The 24,397-nt window shown below is 40.0% G+C and overlaps 1 protein-coding gene across 4 annotated transcripts in view; it reads right to left on the bottom strand.

Moving 5' to 3' along the window:
• The window catches only part of atg9b (autophagy related 9B), a 91,641-nt gene that overhangs the window by 36,171 nt on the left and 31,073 nt on the right, over positions 1 to 24,397 (bottom strand). For all 4 annotated transcript variants that reach the window (XM_048240448.1, XM_048240442.1, XM_048240431.1 and 1 more), the window contains one exon: positions 14,761 to 14,931. In XM_048240448.1, the coding sequence (XP_048096405.1) occupies positions 14,761 to 14,931 (171 nt within the window). The remainder of the gene's footprint in view (positions 1 to 14,760; positions 14,932 to 24,397) is intronic.

A 24,397-nucleotide genomic window follows, 5' to 3' on the forward strand; every position in this document is an offset into this window, starting at 1 on the left:
AGCCCTAATTTAGCAATATAAAATGCATGGTCACTAGCAAATAGCGTAAATACATTTAGGGGTTTGTCCAGTCCACATTCGTGGTGGTTTTGATATCAAATGTCAGGTGCCTGGCACAAAAAGGTGGCTCTTATGTTTCTTAATCTGTCATTCCCTTTAACAGCAAGCAGGGCAACTTCAAACAGCATATCAGTATTTTAATAGTCAGCGGTGTATTTGAAGGAATCTGCTTGTACGCAAGACCGTAAAACAGATTTTCCACTAAGCCATTCTATACTAAAAGTAGAGTATAGGCTACACACATCTGCACTTGTCTATTAATTGAAGATATAGGCAAAGTGAAACTAACTTCACTGTGGTGTCATAGTCAACGACAAAAGTTATACACAGTTAATTACTTTCAACATTGACTGACAATGGGTTACCAGCAAAAACATAGCCTGAAAAAAGCAAAACTTAACCCTATAATGTTTGAGTGACTGAATAAATAACCTAAGGACATTTATTCTGCAGAGGAATTTCTGCTTACATCTCGTGACAGTGCGTCTTCAGCTGTGTTTCATATGCGACTTTCGCTATAGACCAGGCTTTTCTTGCTCAGTGGCGTAATGCTTTTTAGACGGTGTAAGATAGCGATTTTTAGATCATGTGCCAGACCACACCTTATGTCGGTAATTTCCACACCCCAGGGCGCATTATTTAATAAAAGTGAAGTATAAGATAGGAAAAAACTTTGCGTCAGAATAATAACAACTTTTGCCAGGTTTTGCATCATTGAAAATAGGGCCCTTTATCTCACTCTCTTTGAAAATAATGGGTATAGACTGAAATTGTATGAGAACTGAATTGAAATCAAATAGAACACAAGTTTCTTCATTGATGTTATGAAATGATATTTGATATGGAATATGATGAATGACATGAATATCAAAATATCCAATTCAGTTTACCTTGATGCCTATTTTCTGTGTCAATTTCTTGTCCTATTGCTAAATGTTTTATGGTCAATTGGTGTAACCGATTTATGTCAATTGGTGTAACCAGTATTTTGTCTAAAATACTCATAATGTACAAAAAAATGAATATGGATAATGATTTAATACTCTACTTTACTGTAATAATGGTTGTTTAAACCATTTTTACTCAAATGGTCAAAGAATAGACAGAAAACAAGATTTTACAGCATATGGTCTTGCTCAGTACAATGAAAAACCCATATAATTTAAATGTAGAAATTTAGTAATAAAACATATTCTCTTAGGATATTACAAAATAAACTAATAATTTCATGAGAGCAATTGCATGAACTCTAGAAGGTGTGAAATATTAGATATTTGTCATTTTTGTGGTTACACCATTTGACAATTTAACAGGCTGTTAGTTCTATCTTTTGTTTAAAAAATAGCATACACGTTATATTAAATAATATGAATACAACAGAAAAACAAAGTATACACTTTAGCAAACCTCAGGCATGTTTTGTTTTAAAGGTTTAAACATATTTTTAATTTTCTCATCTTACCAACCCTTATCTGTCACTGACCCATATATTATAATATGCTACAGGATTCATGATTTTTAACACCATTAATGTTACATGATGCTGACTGACGCTGGCTATAACTGTACCGTTTAAACGTCTACTGGGTCTACTGCCTACCAAAACCTGTCTGTTCAGTTAAAGTTAATGATCAAATATTGTTTAATTTAGTGTCAACTTTCAGAGGGAAACCATCTATGACTCCTTTCTGGCCAAATTTCACAGTTTCTAAGAAATTCTATTGTCTTCGTGTAAACAGAGTTTTGAACAGAGAAAAAAAATTTAGGCTCCCATTAGCCTACATCTTTGCCGGTTCTCCCATAACGTTAAAGATCAATGCACCAAGCCTGACGTAGTCATACTCAATTCTAGTCAGAATATGAGTCTAATACTGCTCCATTGGGACATAATTATGGGGCGTGTTTCAACCGATACGGGGGGGGGGAATACCTCTGCACTCAATTGGATAGACCTACTGTCACCAATCAGAGCAACGAAATAGCTTACCGTGAGGTGTAGGAAGAAAACACACAAACCATCCTTCTTCTCCACAAATGCCTTAACATTGTTTTCTGCTCTTTTGTAGTTAGTGCTGTCAGTAACTTCTAGCCTACAACACTCATTAGCGAAATCTAAGAGATACGTAGTAGGGTAGGCCATTAGGAAAAAACGGATAGCCTATATCCCCTCCGTTTTTAAAAATAATTCTGTTGAACACTGATATGCGACAAACATGGTAAACAGCTGGGAAAGGCTGTCGCAAATCCCTCGAACAGGTGGTCTATAACATGTCGCAATGCAACAGCGCTGTTTTCCCTTGATGAAAGTGAAACCACGAGTTTTCCCACATCTCAACTTTGGCCAAAGTTTTCAGAAATAATCGTTTTCAGTGATAAAACCTCATTAAATAATATGCATTTTCCATATGGGGTCTTAAAAACCATGTATCCTTCTAGCCACAGCGTTTTTGTTTCAAACATAAGCCTAATCTAAGTGTGCTCAGATGACGTGATAGACAGGTGAGCAACAGCGCCTGGTCTATCATCGTAAAGCCCGATTTGATTGGTCCGCCTGATCTAGGGCGAGCATACTTGCTCCACAATGGAGCAATGCCAGACCGAACTTCCCGACCTCAAATGTTGTGGGCGGGACTAAGTTCGGAATGGCACCCAGGCTACCAAATCAGGGCAATTTTAGCGAAATAACGTTCCTGTGACAGGCTATCAAATATTGAACAATGGGATTATGTTTCATCATAACCTTTATTGATGCCTGAAATGTTGACATTGCTGAAATACAGAGATGTAGCCTACTGAGAGGTAGCTGCAGACAACGACGTTCAATAGGTTCAACGTGTCCCTTGCCTACCAGGTGGATGTAAACAAAGTGTTATAGAACCTAGAATACATCACATGAAAAACCTTAATAGGAGCTGGGCTGAGCTTTCCGTGTCTGTCAAGGTGTGTGCATGTAACTTTTGACCCGTATGTCCGATTTTCAAAAATGAGGTACCATTGGAATCCTGGAATCCACGATCTGTGGAGCTTACAGACAATATTAATGTAAGAATGGTTCTGTATGCTATTTATATAATGTTTGTCATGGCATGAAGACTGCAATTTGTTCAATAATTATTGCCCAGATGTAGGATAGGTTACCCGAAATGAGCTAATTAAAGCCCACGGCAGGCAGGCATAGATAGATAGATAGATAGATAGATAGATAGATAGATAGACAGATTGACAGATAGACAGATAGATAGATAGATAGATAGACAGACAGATTGACAGATAGACAGATAGATAGATAAATAGATAGACTTTATTGATCCGCAGGGGAAATTCAAGAAAGCATAATACCACTGAAGCGTGTTGACTCCTAATAATAGCGGCTTATTGTTACGTGGTAGCAAATAATGTTATCAAGGAAATATACATAGGCTAGGCCTAATGTACACAGATATATTGCAACAGGTAATGGTGTAGGCCTATCGTATGTCGTATTTGTACACTTGGAGCAAAGAAGACTATCTTCACCTTTTCCCCTTTGCAACTGTCAAAGAAATCGCATAAACACGGGAAGGTCTAGAGTAGCCTACATCAGATGGCCTAAATATTAGGCCCCTCTGCATAGCATTCAGTGATTTGCATGTAGTAATTTCTACACTGACCTTGATCTAGCCTACTTTGGCTATTTAAAGGTACACTTTTGCCAAAACACAACACAATGTAAATGAACTATAACAAACAATAAAGGACTTAATCACACACTTGATTACTATTTATATTACTATTTATACTATTTATATTACTAGATATATACTAACTATTTTACTGACTATAAAAAAAATGATGTAGGAAGTTTAGAACCCAGAATTGACCTGCACACTACAAAAGTGCACCAAATGACTCAATACTCTTGGAGGAGGTCTGCGTTAGCCTAGAAATCTAGACGCACCCTAGCGGCGGCAAATTAATTTGCTCAGCCTGTACGTCTAGTATCAAACCATAGGGATTTCTATTGGCTGACGCCGTGGACTTCATCCAATCACAGCGCTCTATTTTGTTAGAGAGTCTTAAGGCAGGCTGAACAGGATAACGACAGTCCTGTGACGGTGAACAACATGGAAGGTGGCTATGGCTAACGAAGAGCGGTTGTTTGAATCGGCGTTGTCGTCAACTTATATATAGGATATAGGATGGCCCGCCAGGCTAGGTCTGCGTCCTTTCTATTCCAGATATTTAAGGATTTCGCTTTGGTATCGTTTCAGTATCGAGCATCGGGATATTTATGGCAGGTATCGTATCGAAGTCATAATTTTGGTATCGTGACAACACTACAACCAACGTGATTAACATAGCAACCATCATATGTACCCTAGCAACACCCTAGCAACCATTCAAATCACCCTAGCAACCACCATAATTACCCTAGCAACAACCCAGTAACCACCACTATGTCAACCTAGCAATCACCATAGCTACTAACATGATTACCCTAGCAACAGCCATAGCAACTGCATTATTTAGCATAGCAACCACCATATGTACCCTAGCAACACCCTAGCAACCATCCTAATTACCCAAGCAACAACCTAGCAACTGCATAGCTAGAATGTCAACCTAGCAACCAGCATGATTACCCTAGCAACCACCATAGCAACCGCTTTATTTATGCATTCTGGCTTATTGGATGTTGCGTTAATGCAGATAACTTTTGATCCTTGTGCCCGATTTCCAGAAATGAGGTACCATTGCAATCCTTTTGGCGATCTGCATCTGATCAAACCCACTCTTGAAGTTCCTCGGAAATGCAATTCTAGTTGTATTGTGAGTTTAAGTCAAATCAAACATATTAACACGGAACTTAAATAATTAATTCAGTAGACAATTCAATAAATTACCTGCTCACGGAACAATCCAAATTAAACCATTTTCCCCCATACAATCGAAAATAAAGAGTTGTACTGTATTTAAACAAAAAAATAGTGAAAGTAATTTTATGGAAGTGTTTTAATTATTTGCGGAAGGGGAATGTGAATCGGAGATGAGTGATGAGTGTTGTGAATTTAGAATTATTTTCCAATTAGGCCCTGACCTTATATTATTTTACAGTCCTGTACTATGGATGGACTTTGTGTAAACCCCTAGTTTGAAATTACAGGAAGTAGAATTGTGTGTGTTGTTTCCGCAAAATCTTTAAGTTCCTGTGTGAATGTACAGTGAATGTATTCTGCGTGAGATTCGTAGTAAAGACGTTAAGTTGAAAACACTCGCCTTGTTCTTTCACTATAAGTTCATTACAATGAGTGTTACCAGCGGGAGACCAGCCACTGCGGCCAGGTGAACTGGAGAGTAGGACTACGAGTCGATATTGAAACAGGGATTTCAGCAACACCCCAACAAGAGAAAGGAGACATCTTGCCATAACGCCGATCCATTCCTGTGTGTGCAACACAAAGTAGTTTGAGCCTGTCCTATTCTGCGCAGGATCTGTAATGCTTCATATTAATTCCCTCCAAGGATTAATCCACATGGGTACAATCCAGAGGAATTCAGTGTAACTATAATCTTCAATGTGTACTCTTTCAAATGCTCCTACCACATCTCATCCACCCTCGGCAACCACTCTGACTCCAATAGAGCTTCTGTGTGCACCTTGCTGTTGATCAGGTAATTAGTTTTCTACCGCGCCGGTTTGGCCGGGCAGCGTTTTACCCCAATTACATTTAAGTAAACCCGGTTGTATAAGCCTATTGAATATGGGATTAGATAAGATAAAAAATACAAATAAGAAATTTGACTGTCACAACAGCACTGTCCTGTGCATGTGTACAAACAAACATTTGCATCCCTCGCTTTAATGGCACATCCCCAGCACACCACTGCATAAAAAAATGGCACTAGATATGACGGACTGGTAGAACATCTGTAGCATCTTGTTGCAGACGTTGAATGATCTTAGTCGCCGTAGAAAAAGTAAAGCCGGCTTTGTCCTTTCTTGTAAAGTGCCTTAGTGTTCATAGACCACCCAGTCTATCATCTAAGTGCACATGGGTCAAAACAGGCTTTTTCCTCTGGAAGTCCACTATCAGCTCTAACCAGCTCTTTCATCTTGTTCACATTCACATTCTTGTTCAGTAGAAATCGTTCTTTACGATTCCCTCATCCTCTCAAAGGAACTCTGGATCTCATTCATAGTGACCATTGGGTCCTTGGTTACCTTTCTGACCAAGATCCTTCATCCCGGACTACTCATTTTGGCTGAATGGCCAGATCTAGGAAGACTGTTGGTTGTTCCAAACTTTTCTATTTGAGAATGATAGAGGCTACAGTGCTCTTGGACACTTTCAATGCTGCAGAAATGCTGTTGTATCCTTCCCCAGATCTGTGTCTTCACACAACCCTGTCTCACAGGACTACAGACAATTCTCTCAACCTTTATGGCTTGGTTTTCACTTTGACATACACCATCAAGTTGTAGAAGCATCTCAAGGACCATTGATAGAAGTAGGATGCACCAGAGCTCAATTGCAAGCATCATAACAAAGGGTCTGAATACTTATGTAAATGGAATATTTCAGTCTTTTATTTTTTATACATTTACGAAACACTCCAAACACCTGTTTTTTATTAGTATTGTGTGTAGATTGTGTAGTGTGTAGAAATTTGAAAGGGTCTGAAAACGTTCTGGTTGCACTGTACCTCCTCTTCTTTAATCTTTGTTTAATGCCCACTCTGCAGCCACAATATTTTCTTCTTATTTCAGATGAAATATGTTGTAGATCCTTGTTCCTATCTTACACCCATGGCGGTGATGGATTTTTCCACCGAGTTTGGTGATCAGTTTGGAGAGGATGAGTGTATTGAAAGCTGAACTAAAGTTAATAAACGGCATTCTCACATATGTGTTGCAGCAGCTCAAAGAGACATCCAACATGAATTAGGCATGAATCTGTATTTTCTTAAAGCAAAAATATGTTCACTGGTTACACAAAGACTTCAAAAGTTTTAAACTAAATATGCTAGGGCAGGGATGTCAAACTCCGGCCCGCGGGCCATTTTTGACCGCGAGGTCATTATTCAATCTGTATTAGAAGTGGCCCGCCACGTAGTTTATACAGCGCATCCATATCTGAGCTGGCCCAACAGTATTCTCTTCAGCGCATCCACGTTAGAGCTGGCCAAGCACGCTATTCTATTCAGCGCATGAGCGCAGCCCAGGGCAACGCAGCCCATCAAGTTGCTACATACTGTACATATAATGTATCATACACCGATAACACTTCAAATCCCAAAATGCGTTGCATCGTTAATGCCGCCTTTTCTGTTCATAAACAAAACACGTATCCATGCAACCAGACAAACTATCAACGAAAATGGCGGTTTTAAAGATTGATAATCGGAGACTTTCAAGATAGGTGGGAAAACGATTATATGTTCATATTATTCAAGGACAAATCCGTTTGCTTGGTATGTGGATTCACCGTAGCTGTCACTAAAGAGTACAACATAAAACGGCACTACAAAACTAAATATGAAGACAAATACAAAGATCTGGATGCGAAGCTTAAGCTACAGAAAGTGGGAGAATTGAAAGCAAGTCTGCTTTCAAGGCAGACAAGCCAAGTCACAAAGTAATGCTGCTGTAAAAGCGAGTTTTACTGTTGCACAGGATATCGCATGACGGCCATTCTCAGAGGGAGAGTTTGTTAACTGTTAATAGTTACAATTACAATTTTGATAATTGTTAAATGTTATTTACAATTTTTATAGTTCACCTGCAAAAAATAGGCCAATATATTTTTTCTATTCAGATATTCAATGTATTTTTTCTATTAGGCTGTATTCAGAAATGCCTGCATTCTATTTTTTCTTGTGTGTATACAGTTTTAATTCAATAAAAACATCGGTTATTCAATAAATGTTGAGCTTGGCCCGCGACATACTCCCAGTTCTTAATTTTGGCCCCCTGTGAATTTGAGTTTGACACCCCTGGTGCAAAAGGAAATTTATAGGGGTGTATAGATTAACGATACGAATCGGTATCCGTTTTTAACGTGTAAGATACGGCTACATCGATATGTGAAGCCCCGTATCGGAATAAAACTGAAATGAACTGGTCGTTATATCGATTTACTTGTTACGAATCGGTTCACAATCTTTTCTGCTCGTTCAGACTCTCATTTACGTTGCAAGCAGCGCGTTCATCCCACTTCCTGTTTTGAAACTACACGTGGCACGGATTTGTGGGTAATGCAGTTCGTTTGGGGTACATTCATTGCCCAAAGTTGTCAAAGGACTTCATTACCCATACATCTACTGCAACTTAAGCATGTGACAACTCGCACTCGGTCGTTTGTTTGACAGTTTTTATTACTCTTTTGTTTTCAAAAATCCTTTAAATTAAACACTTACTATAGCATTTTCTAAACGGCAACGATAGTCTGTAGAGTAGCCTTACGTTTGATGAAGGGATTTCCTTAATGTTAAAGAATAATTTGGCCCTTGCTGCTAAAACGATGCACAAATTATTATTATTTTGTTCATATTCACTCAGACTTGGAACAAAATAGGCCCAGTTCATAGGCCTATTTTATTCTTGTAGGCTAGGCTATATGAGAAGATTGTCTTAAACACAGTTTTATTTTATTTTGGTATTGTCTTACCTCAACAATAGGTCTGTAAAAATGTATTTTTATGTTGTATTTGACTGCTGTGTTTGACTGAAATGTAGACTATTCTTTTTTTCATTTCAATACAGCATATGATACAAACCTCAGTTAAGATAATCATATTCACACATTTGTTTTTGCCTAATTGACATGACCATGATAATTGATAATATAAAATTAATGTGCACCTTAAGCAAATGATAAAAAATCTTTCAGAATGCTTTCCATTCTTCAACTGCATCGAACTGCATCGAATCGTACTGAATCGTTTTTTATGAACATGTATCTTTTCTTGTATCGAATCGTGCCCATGTATATAGATGTGAATCGTATTGTCTTTAACATGAGAGATTCACACCCCTAGAAATTTAGCCTAATAGCCAAACCAAAACACTTGGAATAAGCCTACAGCAATAGGATATATTTAAAATGAATAATAGATTATTAGAAATCAACACAGACTCACTGACTTGAGCCTGGTGATTAGCGTAGAGTTTTTTAATTCTCGGTGAGATTGATGAGAGGGCCACCCGCAAGTCATGCTCTACTGAGAGGCGCGCTCTTCTGTTGTTTTTCATGTAGGCGAGCGAGGAGAATGCAATGTCGTATAGGTAGGTGGTGGGGAAATGTAAAAGTTCAGGAATAGCATGCCTGGAGATGATGGGGTATTCAACTGCTGCAGATAGCCAGAATACATGAAGAGCCACCTGTCCAAACTGCAGTTTTAATGTGTCCATTCGGCGCTGTGCACACTCCTCCTTTTCTTTAAACGTGAGCTTCTTTGTGGAAGACATCAAGTTGAATGGGTCACATATCCAGTCGTGCTCTTCTACATCAGTAACAGGAAAGTAGCGCTCAAACCTCTCTCGCAAGGATTGCAAGTGTGAGGCGATAACTGCGTGTTGGCCTAGGCCTTATCGACCTCCTTGTTGGCCTAGCACTATCGTGGCCAGAGGGAACATTTCCATGCAGCCTTCACGCAAAGCTTCTTGCCAAAGATCCAACTTTGCCATGAATCCAAGAACATTTCTGCCCTGCATCTTTGTGTTTAGCTTGTTCAGATGAGCGAATATGTCGGCTAGATAGGCGAGCTTGGCGCACCATATCTCATCAGATAACTGCCCCTTGTGTGGCACATCATGCTGCTTTTAAAATTCTACAAGTTCTTCTTGTAGCTCATATAAAGTCAAACTTCACGGCCTGGCCTAACACCTCTGACAACTCAGGAGGCAAGGCTTTGGCAACTAGAGCTTCACTGTGGAAAATGCAGTGGTTTATTTTCACATTGGGATGTTGTGTTTTCACTCTAGATTCAAATCCTTTCACTCTCCCCTTCATTGCGTCAGCGCCGTCTATGCACACACTGGAACACATCCTTCAAGACAGATTTTTCTCCCTTAGGTAGTTATCTCCTCTCCTGTAGCCCAGCAGCACTCCTGCGATTTTCCGACATGCTGGCAAGATCAGGTCTCTGCAATAGTGTGAGGTATTTTCTGCTTTGCGATAAGTTCAGCGACTAAGTAACTCCTCCTGCGCTGCATCATACAGCTTCACACAGTTCGTCATAAGGTCCTGTTGCCTTTGATTGTGGTCCATTGATCGTCTGAAAAAGGACACGTCTGTGTCTTTCAAGTGAGGATGTTTCATTTCTAAATGCCTCTTCAGCTTACTTGGCACCATGTTAGAATTAGCCAATTTCTCCCGGCAGATGACGCACTCGGGTTGTGGGCAAGTGCTATTACCTGACTGGGTAAAGCCAAAAGCAAGGTAGCTCTCATTATACTGCCTGTTTACAGTTTTCGTTTTTTCCTGTTGCATCTAGGCCTGGTACTACCTGGTGTTTTGCGGTTAGAACTAGAATTTTTTCCATTTGCAATGTCAACGTAAAATAGTCCGTTTTTTTATTTTTATTACAAGGAAGTAGATGTTCTATAGATCTAACAGCTCAGACAACGCTCATTGGAAGGTGCAGCAACTTCAGGTGAAATTACAACAAGAAAGTCAACGAAATGAGAGCAATGACATGATGACAGGGAAAAAAGGGACACGTTTGCCAGCATCTTTCAACAAGAACATTGAACTAAGGAAAGTAGGCTACAACTTAATTCACAAGCAAAGCAGATAGTTCAAAAATTGAACCTATAGCATTCGTTTAGGCTATGTAGCTTCAATGTTGTCAATGCAGGTTAATGCAGGACTGTCGGCTGAGTAAAAAAAAAAGAAATTCAATCGATCTGTCCGAGTGACATTATATTATGTAACCTAAATATATCCAAAATATAGCCATTGCCGTAAGGGCTAATTGTGTGTAGGCTACCCTATGGTGAAGTTATAATCAGACTTAAAGCAGTGCAAAGCAGATGCAGCAGTTGAATAGGTTGGAAATGACTGCTTTTCAGCCACCTGATGCTCATTCTGGGGGAGGCTGTGACAAGATGTATCAATTAATGTTGTTGCTTATGAGTGCAGGTACATGTAGGCTATACTCTGCTAGTCACACACGTTTTAGTAAAGCAAGGTTTAGTGGATTCCTGGTGTTATATACACATGTCAGCAGATTCCTTCAGATGACTGTTAAAATAATAAATCGCTATTTGATGTTGTACTCCTTACACTTAAAGGGAATGACAGATGTCACTGTAATTTGTTTAATGGATGTTACGCACAAAAAACACATCCATGACTGATTACGAAACATATGAACAACCCTTTTGAACAATGCTAACGTTTTTACGCCGTCAAGAAAGCTATTTTGGACTGGCCACCCCCTAAGTGTATTTAGACCATACGGTTCAGACTGTGCAATTCAGATCGTTAAAATAGAGCCCTTAAATTCTTAATTGCAAAAATGTCATTTCTATTAAATGATAGCTTGCTAACATGATTGCTATTTAAAACATTATTAGTTACTACACTGAGCAGCAACTAGACAAGTAGGAAGATTTGCAAAAATACCACTGTTGGCACAAAAAAACATGTTAATTTTAAGGTTTCATCACTACATCACTTTCTTATACATTCTGTTGTTAAAATCATGACAATTCTGTACATCACAATTGTAATAGAAATGGCGGCTATTCAAAATATAGGCTATATTTTCATCCAACTTCAGTTCAGAAATATAGCTGACCTGGTTGAAGTTATTTAGCAGAGGAAATTCGTCAGATATGCATCAAACAGCCTACCAACAAAATCATAATAACTGATGGAATTGCAAAACTTAACCACTAATGTTTTCGGTCAAAAAGTTTTCTGTCCATTTCTTTAAATATGCTATAAAAGTACAATTAGGATGATGCAACTTACTTAACCAGTCCTACTTGAATAATGTTTAATTAACCTTACAGTGTTTCCCATAAGTTGACTAATTTCTGGCAGGACGCCACAAAATCAAAACCGGCCGTCACACATTAATGTTCTATGTTGTACTATTTAAATTAAAGATAAGATCAATTCTTTCATTGAGCTGTGCTTTTTACGCACGCAGCCTTTCCTTGCCCCGCCCTGCTCTCTCTCGTAACGAGCCTGCTGCCCCTCCTCTGCATGTGGATTTAACAAAACATTAACGATTGTTAAAGGATTGTTGTTTGTGCCACAAGGAAGCATTGCATAAAAGACGGTGGGCTAAATTATTTTACTGTCTATGGCTAAATTGCTATTAAATCCGCTTAGCATCGTGACAATGCTGCGCAAATTTGTTCAAAACTGCAGCATTAAAGCAAACTCTGCTAAGGTCTTATTACAACATTGAGGAGATTAAACTAAAGTTAAGCTGTGCAATCAAGCAGTATCTCAAAGCTAACATTAGAATACGGTTTGGATGTCGAGTTTAGCATGCTTACTTACAGCTGCTTGTCAATTTCGTTACTCACGCAGGGCTCATTTTATTGACTCGGTCAATGAATGTTTACAAAATCCCGATGTAAATGGAAAAGTGTTTTCCAAGACTCCAAGGCCGATATATTATTAGCCGATAAGTGAAAAAATGAAAATATTATTATCGGTCCGATAACAGAATTCTGGCCGATAATTTGCGCCAATATAAGTCCTAATATAGGCCTACATAAGGTCCGTCTGGCTACACTGAGCTAGCCTACTTGAGCGTGGTTGGCTACACTTTTTCCTCAATATAATGTCAGCGGTGTGAATGTATTTCACCACTCTAACAAAATCTGTGGATATGCGTTCATTTGGGAATCTGTGCATCTCAAAATCCTCTCGTGAATGATCCGCCATTTAACCTTAACAGAGCTCAGCCCTATCTAGAGCCATCTTGTGCTGGTGTGTTTGCACTTTACCGCGCTGGTCGGGGAAACAAATAAACAAACTCGTTAGTGGGACGAGTACATAAGTAGGCCTAGTTCTAAGTTGTGTTTTAGTATTATATTTGCATTACTTTAGCTTGGATTTTGTATTAGTATTATAAGTTATTAAAACCTTCGGGGCAACGTCTTTCATTTCTGCTGCAGCAGGTTGTGCGCAACAGAGTAGACGGATATAAGATACAGTCTGAGGAGTTGCAGCTTTATTCAGTTACCCGCAGTTAAAAAAGTTTCCCTCACAAACTCTGATTTGGTCGCTATTAAGGTTTTGCACCTACGTCATAATGTCATGTGACCGTTTGTTTACAACTAGAGTGGTAGGCAAGGCACTGCAGAGAGTGGTAGGCAAGCCTACAACAGTCGGGTTGCATAGGCTACACTTTACAAATAGCTTCAAAATTGAAATTTTAATATCAAATATAGCTGCAAGCAGCAATGAGGGGGCCAAGCAGAATAGGCCGGAGTAGCCACGGTGAGAAGATAGAACTCAGCAGACACCCGGGATCAACAGGGCTGAAACAGGGCTGAGTATTGCCACCGCCTCCGCCAGTCAGCCCCCCCCCACCTAATCACCCCAGCCCGTCCCAGCCCGTCCTGCCCTGCTCTTGCACGCACGCATTAGAATTAACTGGATGGAACATGTCGTCATCAGTTTCACATCAAAAAATAAAAGATTGATAAAACACATCAGCAACTACACATCAAAATGCAATATTGCTAATTGCAGCACCACCTACAGGTCAAAGGTCACCAAATGTTTTGAGCGTCCTCCTAATGGGGTCATGAATATATGTAGTAAGTTTGGTTATGATACATGGAAGGGTTGCTGAGATATGAGCTCACTTCCTGTTTGGCGGCTTCGCCACCAATTTCGATTGGCTGTTACAGCTGCAGACAACGATGTTCAATGGGTTCAACTTGTCCCTTGCCTACCAGGTGGATGTAAACAAAGCTATAGAACCTAGAATACGTCACATGAAAAACGTTAATACTGTAGCTTATTCCAAGCTGAGCCGTTTATGAGCGTTTAGTCCTAAATGAAAACGATTCAAACTCTCTAGCCACTCACCCGCAATTCACTGACGTCAGGCTCACTTAAAGGAGCCACACATACTGTAGGGCTAGGCTACTGTTATGTTGTTGACTGCCGTACTATTGAGGACTATTATGAGTTCTGTCCATCATTTGGTGGTAGGTAAAATTACTGCAATAAAATTATGCTTATTAAATGCTTTCCCCAAATCACTTTTCACAAAAGAGTAATATTATCGGTTATCGTATCGGTATCGGCCACAACAAACCAATAAATATTGGTTATCGTTATCGGCCCTAAAATTCCATATCTGTGCATCTCTAAACGTTATGAATTGCATCCACACACATCAGCAGCCTTTAACTGTGTCCCCTTACGAACGTCTTAAAGTGACAGGCACTCAATTAGACCTATACCTATAAAGGGCTAGTAACAAAAGAGGGATGCCCGTCAACTATTATACAGGAATTTTGCATTCAGGAGAATTACGGTTCTGTTGAATTGCAGGAAAGTTAAATAAGTCAGCTGATACAATGTAGTACTTATCCAAGGGCCGAGGACAACCTAGGACACCTCAGTTTCTGTCTGCCCTGCTATTACAAAGACAAGCCAAAGGTCCTAATAATATTGTGAACATGCAATAAGGAGTGTAATGTAATGTAAAAGTAATGTAAAAAGTAATTGAACTAACCTCTCGAAGCACTGATGACTGGGCAAGATGGCATCTGGCAGTGTAACCTTACTCCTGTCCAGAGGGTTGACACTGGGTCCCGTGTGGTTAACTGCCCGATTACCAAAAAGGATATCATACTCAACACAGTTGAAGAGAAAGGTTGTGAATGTGACCACAAACAGCAGCTGTCTGCATAGGAGGGAAAAGGTTGTATTCAGCATCTTACGGAAGCAGTCAAGAGGTTGAAGATTCTACAAACAATATCTTGGTGAAATATCTCATAGTTTCTATACTGGATATCTGATTATTCACCCTAAATTGCTAACACTTGTATTAGTTTGTTAAAGGTGTCTGACTCAGGCGGTCTTGGTGCCCCCTTTGACCTTGATGTTGAGATATCCACCATATCTACCCTAACAACATCATAGCAGCCATCTCAGTTACCATAGCAACAACTCAACCTAGCAACCAACATGATTATTCTAGCAACCAGCATAGCAACCGTTTTACTTGGCATAGCAACCACAGCAACACCCTAGCAACCATCGCAATTAACCTAGCAACAACTTTGAAACCACCACTGTGCCAACCTAGCAAGGAGGGTTAGCTTCAGTCAATTAGCATGGCATTTGGCCGTTGCAACTTCCGGCACCAGTTTTTACATGCTGATTGGTAGATGACCGCTCATGCGCGAGTTTAGAGTTGGACACGGGCATCCTTGCGCGTTCATGTTGGTTAAGCATTTCTGGAAGACGACATATAAAACGACTGCCTATTTAGATTAAGCTACGGATACTTCACTTAATGTCAACATGGTTTAGGCTGTATTATACCAGGCTTTGTGGTAAATAAAAGAAAAAAGTAAATGTTCATCATATTAGGCTGCTATTATTTGCATTTGTGGGTTGGCAAGGTCACTGACTATGACAATAGGCCTACATTTTAGCACAGGAGTGGGCAAACTTTTTGGCTCAAGGACCACATTGGGTTTAAAATCCCATACATGCTCTCCAAACATCGAAATACTGACTGTCAACATACGCCCATATTACATCCCTCACGAATTTTCACACGTGATCCTGGTGGCGGTGTATGTGCCGCACAAGAATGCTTCTAAGGAAGCGGCTGAGAAAATACAGGAGGCCGTGCACAGGATCGAATCAGCGTCACCGGATGCATTTGTTATGATAACTGGGGACTTTAATCATTGCGCAGTAAAGACCAGTGGGTCATACTATTACATACAATCCTCAACCACTGTTACACCAAAGTCAAGGATGCCTATGTGTCCCAAAGTTGCCAAGTTTAGGCAAAGCCGACCATAACTTGGTGCCGTTATGCCCCAAATACATCCCGCTGGTACAGAGACAGAAAATGAGAAAGATCACAGTGAAAAAGATGACCAACGACTGGGCGATTTTTGAGAACACTGCAAAGGACATTAATGAATTTACTGAGTCTGTTTGCGGATACTTAAATTTGTGTACTGATGTGGTTGTCCCACATAAAAGGGTCAAGCTGTATGCAAATTGTAAACCCTGGATGAATGATGAGATTAGAAGGTTAATATGGGAAAAGAGAAAAGCCTCTGCTAGGGGGAACAAAGAGTAATTTGAAAATGGTCCATAAAGAACTTAATTAATAAAGAGAACTATATAGTTAGGCTGATAAGCAAAACAATTGTGCATTTTATGACTAAAGCATTAAAGTTTCACCATATAATCTTCACCCCCTAAGGTTTAATTTCAGACGTGGAGCCACTTCAGATCTGACATCTGGGACTAGATATTTGCTGTATAATATACACATCTTTGAGGAGTAAAATATTTTTACAAATCATTCCAGAATTCTACTGTGAAGATCTAGAACTTACATTAACTGCCATTCAAACTGGTTGCTTAAATTCATTATGACAGTATCAAATGGAACCTTTAACTGGCAACATTCTAATCACATAGAAATGTGATTTATTTTTTCACCTTTAGGCCTATACTGCTATGCCTATAGATAGATAGATACATAGTGGAATGGTAGATAGTAAATAATATGATAAAGAGCAATTTAATAAGGACCCCTTTCAAAAAAACACAAGTATTTGTCTCAACAATGTTTTCCTTTTTTAATGTCATGTCTCTATTGGCTGTGTCCAGTCTCCTGAGCAAGAGCAAAGATCAGTGCACTTGAAGGCAGCCTTCTTGCACCTGCAACGCATAGTACACCCTTTTGCAGCCACAATGGATCAGTTCATAACAGCCATGGGAGGCCTCTGGAAGAGTGTTCTAGAATGGCTGCCATCCTGTCTGATGTCTGAAGTTGACTATGATTCACGACTATTGTTCAAATAACTTAGAAATCAGTGTTATTGTCCCATAAACTAGTGGCACAGTTGATACAAAGCAGTTAGGGATTATGGGTAAATGCTAATTTCCTGTTTATAATGTTTCTCATTACTGTTTATTGTGGCTTTTTTGGATTTGTATGAGGTAGAACAAAATTAGTGTGTAAGAGTTTCAGAGAATTGTCAGGATTACCTACCCTGGAAATCCAGAGTTCTCACAAGAGCATAATTTGAATTCTCTCTGCAAGAGACTCCGGCAATGAGTAATGATGCACGTTACTTTTACCATTTGCATTTTGTGTAACCAATCACATCGGTGTATCTGATATAGGCGGGCCAGAGGCGAGCTAAACAAATGACGGCAGCGCTGCAACGAATCAGTCAGTAAACATTGGTCATAGTGTTATCTAGGGATCGACCGATATATCGGCCGGCCGATATATTGGGCCAATATTTACGTTTCTTACGTGTATCGGCATCCGCCGATAAGTGGCTGCGTTCGTTAGTTTTTTCCCCCGCATTATTTACATACAGGCGTCCAGGCAGCTCTGTGTTGCTGGAGACGCTGCAATTCACGTGGAGACTGCCCCTCCCCCAAAAGCAGAGTGCTGAAAGCCTGCTCTTCAAGACAACAGTGAACTTTAAACTTTCAAAGCATCTTTTAACTGTTTGACTTAGCTGAAATATTGCCATACACTTTGAAGGTGGAAGCAAGTATGTGGGTCCAAATGGAAAACGTGAATGATAGATAGGTAGGCTACTTTATTTAATGCTTAATGCCTCATTTATAGAACTGCTTGCCATTGTATTTAGGGAGCTGCAAATAGCTAAGTTGTAGGCTAGGCTATCCATGCATGCTGTAGCTATTACAAACACCGGTCATTTGATTAAGTAGGCCTAATGTCAACGTTGTTCTGTGGTATTTGTGGGAGTTTTATTCAGCGACCACCTGGCTGAGTGTTGGACGCGTGGGGGTGTGTGTGTGTGTGTGTGTGTGTGTCTCCCTCCCTGAATGCCTCTTCTATAAAACTGCTTGCCGTTGTAGGCCTATTTAGGGAGCTGCAAATAGCTAAGTTGTAGGCTATCCGTATGTATGCGGTAGCGGTAGCTGTTACGAACACTGGTCAATCATATGATTAAGTAATGCCGCCGGTGTTCCGTGATATTTGTGGGAGTTTTATTCAGCGACCACCTGGCTGAGTTTTGGACGCGTGTGGTGTGTGCGTCTCCCTCCCCCCCTCCCTTCGAGCTGGGCGGAGTTGCCATCGCAGTGATATCAGAACTTTAATAATGAGACGTGTTATATGTAGTTGACTATTAATTCGTGTTAACGTTTACCATGTACCAGACATACTGTGTTTATGCCTTACTTGTTTAGAGCCGTTTGCTAACGTTATCATTATCAATCCATTTCAATGGTGGTTCGTCAGCTACCAAACAGAAGTTTGTGTGTGCATCACAGCTTATGAGAGTGCTGCGCTACCTGAAGGAGAGATTTTAAAACTTTGAGAGATATATGTTTTATACCATTTGACGTTAATGCCGTTTAGAACAGAAACATCTGACACCACATTATTTTCTTCTGCTGATTTATGTTCTGAGCTTTTAAAAAAATACAGAACATAGAAAAATTGAAACCATGCAGTCTTAAATTACAAATCAAGCACTTTATTTCAATAGCTACTTTTCAGGCTTATTGTTTTCTTAAATTATTTAAATGTGTTGACAAAGGACATTTTGTGATGACCTGAATTATGTCTTATAGTCAGCAAGCAATGCATCATCAAGGCTGTGTTGTAAGATGTTGATAAAAGCATTTTGCACAGTTAACCATATCCAGTGCACCCATCCATAAGTTCAATAAATGTTCCTTTTTTAAATTGAGACTTATAACATTTGTTATCATCATTTGTGTAATTATGTGTCATTTCTATTACGTAAATTGAGGGAGCAAAATTAAAGCAGGCTAAGGCTGATGGGAAAAAATCGGTATCGGCACTAAAAAATCCATATCGGTCGATCCCTAGTGTTATCCAATTGCGTCGAAGTCCGGAATTAGTCAGTAAACATTGGTCGTAGTGTTATCCAATTGCGTGCAGTAAGATTTTCAAATGCATGCTTGGTGCCGCCCCTCGAGTTGGGCCAGTTTCTAGATTATCAGGGTCTGGATTTTCCAGTCTAAAGATTACCATTAAGGAGAATACCATTATTAAAATATATAGAATATTTTAGAGAGTAGACAAATCTCCTTTCCGGGTTCAATGCAAAATTGATTACTTTCTCAATTAGTTTTGACCTGCCCACTTGGAGGTGTCACAAAGTTGGGCACTCAATGCTTACTTGCATTATGTGTCTGTGTACTTCCTCCTGGGATTGATTTTATCTTCACCATATATGGTTGTGGTTCTTGGACTTTATATGTTTACTATGCATATAATGGATATGAAAGCTGTAGCAACTGGATTGATAGTTGTAAAAAGAACGTTTATATTCATGATGTCAACACTGCACAACTAAGTTTATATACATCTGTTCCTGACTTCTGATGATGTGTCGACCAGACATAAACGCTAGGTCAAATTCAAGACTCTTTTCCTCAGTGGTTCCTTGTTAGTGGAATGAGTTGCCCAGTGCTCTCTGTTCCTGAGATAGTTTTGGGTCTTTCAAGAGGGGTCTAAAGGCATATCTGTTCAACATTAGTTTATTAAGTCTTTCTTATGCATTATGGTTTGGCCCGCTTAATATGTTGCTCAAGTGCAGCCTTTGTGGGTGGGATGTTCTCTAAAGCTCTAGATTTCTTTGCAAACAGGTTTTCTGGCTTTATTCACCATGATGTCACTTGTCCTATACATTAGCACTATAAAGCGCTCCAGCAGTTCACTCTGATCATTCTTCAATTGCATGAGCTCATAGAAAGCTTCAGTAACTTCTGTGGAAGATTTCCATGTCTCCCATGCAGTTTGAGGTCATTGGTATCAAGGACCAGCAAATCTTGGCTCTCTTCAAGAAATGGGTTACCCATCTCCTCAATCACTGTTATGAGGGACCTAACACGCTTCCTGTGCTGCTCTATGCTGGTGATGGTTTTCAGGTTGTGGTGACCTTCCATTTTCAAATTCAATAATTATTCTGGCAATTTCAGGGCCGGGCCAAGCCACCATCCAGCGTCGCAGTGTCCCGGGATTCTCTGTTAGTCTAACTGGTCCACCAGATCCTTTGATGAGTGCATTGTTCTGTTCATGACACTGGTCTATTACAATGGCTGAGAACTTGTTGCATGTCTTATGCACAACGAACCTCCCAGCATGGAATTCTTTCAGGATTGCTGGGTGTTTCTTTGAAATGTTTGTAGCCATGGTGGTCTGTGTTGAGCTTGGTGTTTGATGTTTGCTGCATCGAAGATCATAGACATCAATGCAAAAAGTGATGGTGGGACAGAATAATTCTGACTACTGGGATGGAATGAGTCGTCAAAGTGAAACATAGAATCAAAAATCTCTTTGCGCACCACTTGTGCTGCTCTCACCAAATGCATAGCATCACTGTCATGATCGTGGTCACAGGCCTTCATGAGAACATCTCTGATATCCTCTTGAATGTTAGAAGTGTTTCTCTCACCTTTGCATGAGCCCTTAAGTCTGGTTATACTGTACATCTTGCCTAGATCTATATATCTGTTATAACTTTATAAATTAGGCAAATTTCCAATATTAATGAAGGAACAGTGCTTAATACATTAATAAAATGTGCAATAGTACTGCCTCATGTGCTAGACTTTGTGTCATGTCTATGTAGTGTTTTATTATGGTTTATCTTCATGTAATAAATCCCACTTGTTGGGTACATTTTAAAAGGTGTTACTGATATTTATTAGGATTTGGGGTCAGTGGTGGGTTTTTGTTCACCCCTAAAGGGCCACATAAAGGTGGGGTGTAACAAATGGGGGCTCGTCCGGGATATGAACCCGGGGTGTAACAAATGGGGGCTCGCTGGAAATTAACCATCCATGAGATTAGGTAATGTCTATGTAAGTTTGTGTAGCTGTGATAGACTTGTGTGACCTTGTGGTAACTGAACTCCACATTTGTTGGGTCACTAGTTGGTTGCAGCTTATGGTGGGTTTCCACACAGCGAAACACCTCGCAACTTTCGGCCAGCGAAATTTCGCCTCGGGGGCGTGACGGTGAAACCGCTAACCTTTTGACTGCAGTGTCTAGCCAGTGGTGGCAAGCGAGCTAATTACGCTAATCAGCTAGTTCAAACGTTTAAGTACTTAATGAAGATATCCAGGGGTCATTATGCCTCGACTAAGTTGATGTTGCCTATAAACAACAATTCATGTTCATAGAAACAACAAGGTCATAAGACATAATATATTTCATACCTGTGTTGCAGCATGTAGCCTAGCTGTCTAGCTAGGTTTACAATGCAATCCGATGTCCTAAAATACTAGCATTTCGCCTGTCAGCTAGCTAAAAAGCTATGATTGAGTCCTTAAACTAACATATATAGTGGTCTATTTAGTGGTGTATGTACTCTGACTAAGTTCGTGTAGCATATAAACCACAATTCGTGTTGATACAAGTGCCAATGTTCGTGTAGAAACATTTGAATCGCATACAAATTTTCGTGTTACAGCTCAGGTAGTCTCCGCCATCTTGGTCAGACTTTTTTGTAACTCCCGCCTCCAAACACAAAGACGCGGGCGGACCTGATTGGTTCTCGAATGGCCCTCATTTAAATAAAGTTAAACTTTGGCCAACTTTGTTTCGCCTGCCTCGGCGATTCGCTTTTATTTCGCCCAACCAGAGCGAATTTCGTATCTATTCAACCTCAATAAGAGCGACGCGAAATGTCGGTGTGTGGAAACACACCGTTAGGTGTAAGTTGCCAACATTTTTGGTGTAGGGGTTGACTACACTGTGGCCCATTTTGTGTCGTGGTTGTGCAGTCCACTTTTGGTTAGGTCACTTGTGTTACTGTTTTTGTTTGTCTAGTCACAGCTAATTAATGGTTTTGTGACCTTTGTGTGGGATACAGTCACTCCACAGATCAGTGGATCTTTGTTTAGTGGGTGTGGCTTCCCAATTTTGTCCAGTCACTTTGTGTTACTGGTTCCCTATACACATCCGTTGTTAGGTTACGGGGACGCTGGCGAGACGCGCCGCTCCGTCTGGCATCATGTTTTTGTTAGTTTTTATGTAATGTTCGTAATTTTATGTAATGTTCTGTTTATTTTTTTTGTATTTTTTGTCTAGTTAAATGTATTCTCTCTTTATTTGTGTTATTTTTGGGTAGTTTTTGTGTTATTCTTAGTCCTTTATTTGCTGACAAGTCTGTTGATGCTGTGACGTTAAGTGCTGAGGACCTAGCCATGGCTAACGTTGGCGTTGGTTTTTGTCCTGGGCCTCTGGTGTACTCCATCCGTGAGCGCCTAGCGCGCCGGAAAGGGATTTCTCGCTGCGCGACCACTGGATTGACCTGCGAGCTGCCATGCTCTGCTGCCTGGAGTCTGGATTGAGTAGGCTAATGTTAACGTTAGAAGGAAGTTTAAAGAACTCTGGCGATCTCACTGAACAACAAACGGTCGCTGTCAATGTTCACCGAGTTGCTGATCTGTAGGATCACCTACGACTTCAGACTGTTCATTGCTTCCAGTGCTCTCCAGACTGCCAGGAAAACGTTAAATCCTCCGGGTTGGACACAGCTGTGCGCCTTCATCATTGCCCTTGGACTATTCAGCCGCTTAACTAGATCCAACCAACTGGACTACTAAGTTAACATGAGTTTTCTTTTTAAAATGTCTTAATTATTTATTTTATTATTTGTTTTTGTTTGTTATCCGTCTTGAATGTTTCATATGTTGTATGTTTCACGTGTGACAGGTACGCTGGCGATTACACCGCTCCGTTAGGCATTTTTGTTATTTGTTTGTTTAGGTCTTGTGTGTGAAGCACTTTTGCTGCACTTTGTGCATAGAAAAAATTCTCTTCATGTTTGTCTGTAAGCACTTTGTGTTCAATGCTTGAAAAGTGCTGTATAAATAAATATTATTATATTATTATTATATTAGATAGATAGATAGATAGATAGATAGATAGATAGATAGATAGATAGATAGATACTTTATTGATCCCCAGGGAAAATTCAAGGTTTCAGCAGCAGCATACATACAACACAAACACATTCTTTAACAGCAGAAAGACTAATTAAAGTATATAATATAAAAACACAACTAAGCAGTGAGGACAGTAGAAGATAAAGAATATGCTAAATATACTAAAATACAAATTATACTAACACTTAATACAATATATAAAAATATACTAAAATACAAATTACAAAAATACAAATTATACTAACACTTAATCTAAATCAATTCAACAGTATCCACATAGTGGTGATTAATAAATCAGAGGCGCTTGCAATGACTGAGGCAGGGACTGAGCCTGTGATTCTCTGTGCATAGTAAGGTATGGTAAGGTGCTCTAAGGTGCTCTGTGTGAATGAGTGTCATGGTGGTAGTGCAATGGTGATAGTGGTCATGGTGATAGTGCAAATGAGTAAGTCAACAGTGCAACAATGCAGAAATAAAGTAAAGTAAAGTCTATATATTTAACTATTTAAGAAAATGTATAAGTGTGGCCACAGTTCCGCTGTGGCATGGAGGGGGGGGTATGCATATGTGCTGATGTGCTAATATAGCACGCAAACAGTGAGGCATAAAGACAGTGGTACAAGTGGCTAGTGGACAGACAGTACCAAACATGGAGGGGGTGAAGAGGCAGACAGACTATGCAGAGAAGTCTCTCTCCTCTTCCCTTAAGTGAGGCATTGAACAGTTCAATGGCCCTGGGGACAAATGACTTTCTCAGTCTGTCAGTTGTGCTAGGCAGTGAGCGAAGTCTCCAGCTGATCAGGCTCTTCTGCTTAACAACAGTGCTGTGGAGTGGGTGACACTCATTGTCCAATCCTGAGGAGCTTACTGCACACATTAAAGGACCGCAGTCTCCTCAGGAAGTACAGCCTGCTCTGCCCTTTCTTGTAGAGTGCATCAGTGTTGGCTGACCAGTCCAGTTTATTGTCCAGGTGGAGACCCAGATACTTGTAGGTGCTAACCACCTCCACATTGACCCCATCAATGTGGACTGGTAGCAGAGTGGGCTTAGACCTGCGGAAATCCACCACCATCTCCTTGGTCTTTGAAGTGTTAAGTTGAAGATGATTGAGTTTGCACCATTGCACAAAGTCCTCCACCAGGCTCCTGTACTCCTCCTCCTGCCCGTTCCTGATACACCCCACAATTGCAGTATCATC

The sequence above is a fragment of the Alosa alosa genome, chromosome 1 (genome assembly GCF_017589495.1).
Source record: "Alosa alosa isolate M-15738 ecotype Scorff River chromosome 1, AALO_Geno_1.1, whole genome shotgun sequence".
In the NCBI taxonomy this organism is placed as follows: domain Eukaryota; kingdom Metazoa; phylum Chordata; class Actinopteri; order Clupeiformes; family Clupeidae; genus Alosa; species Alosa alosa.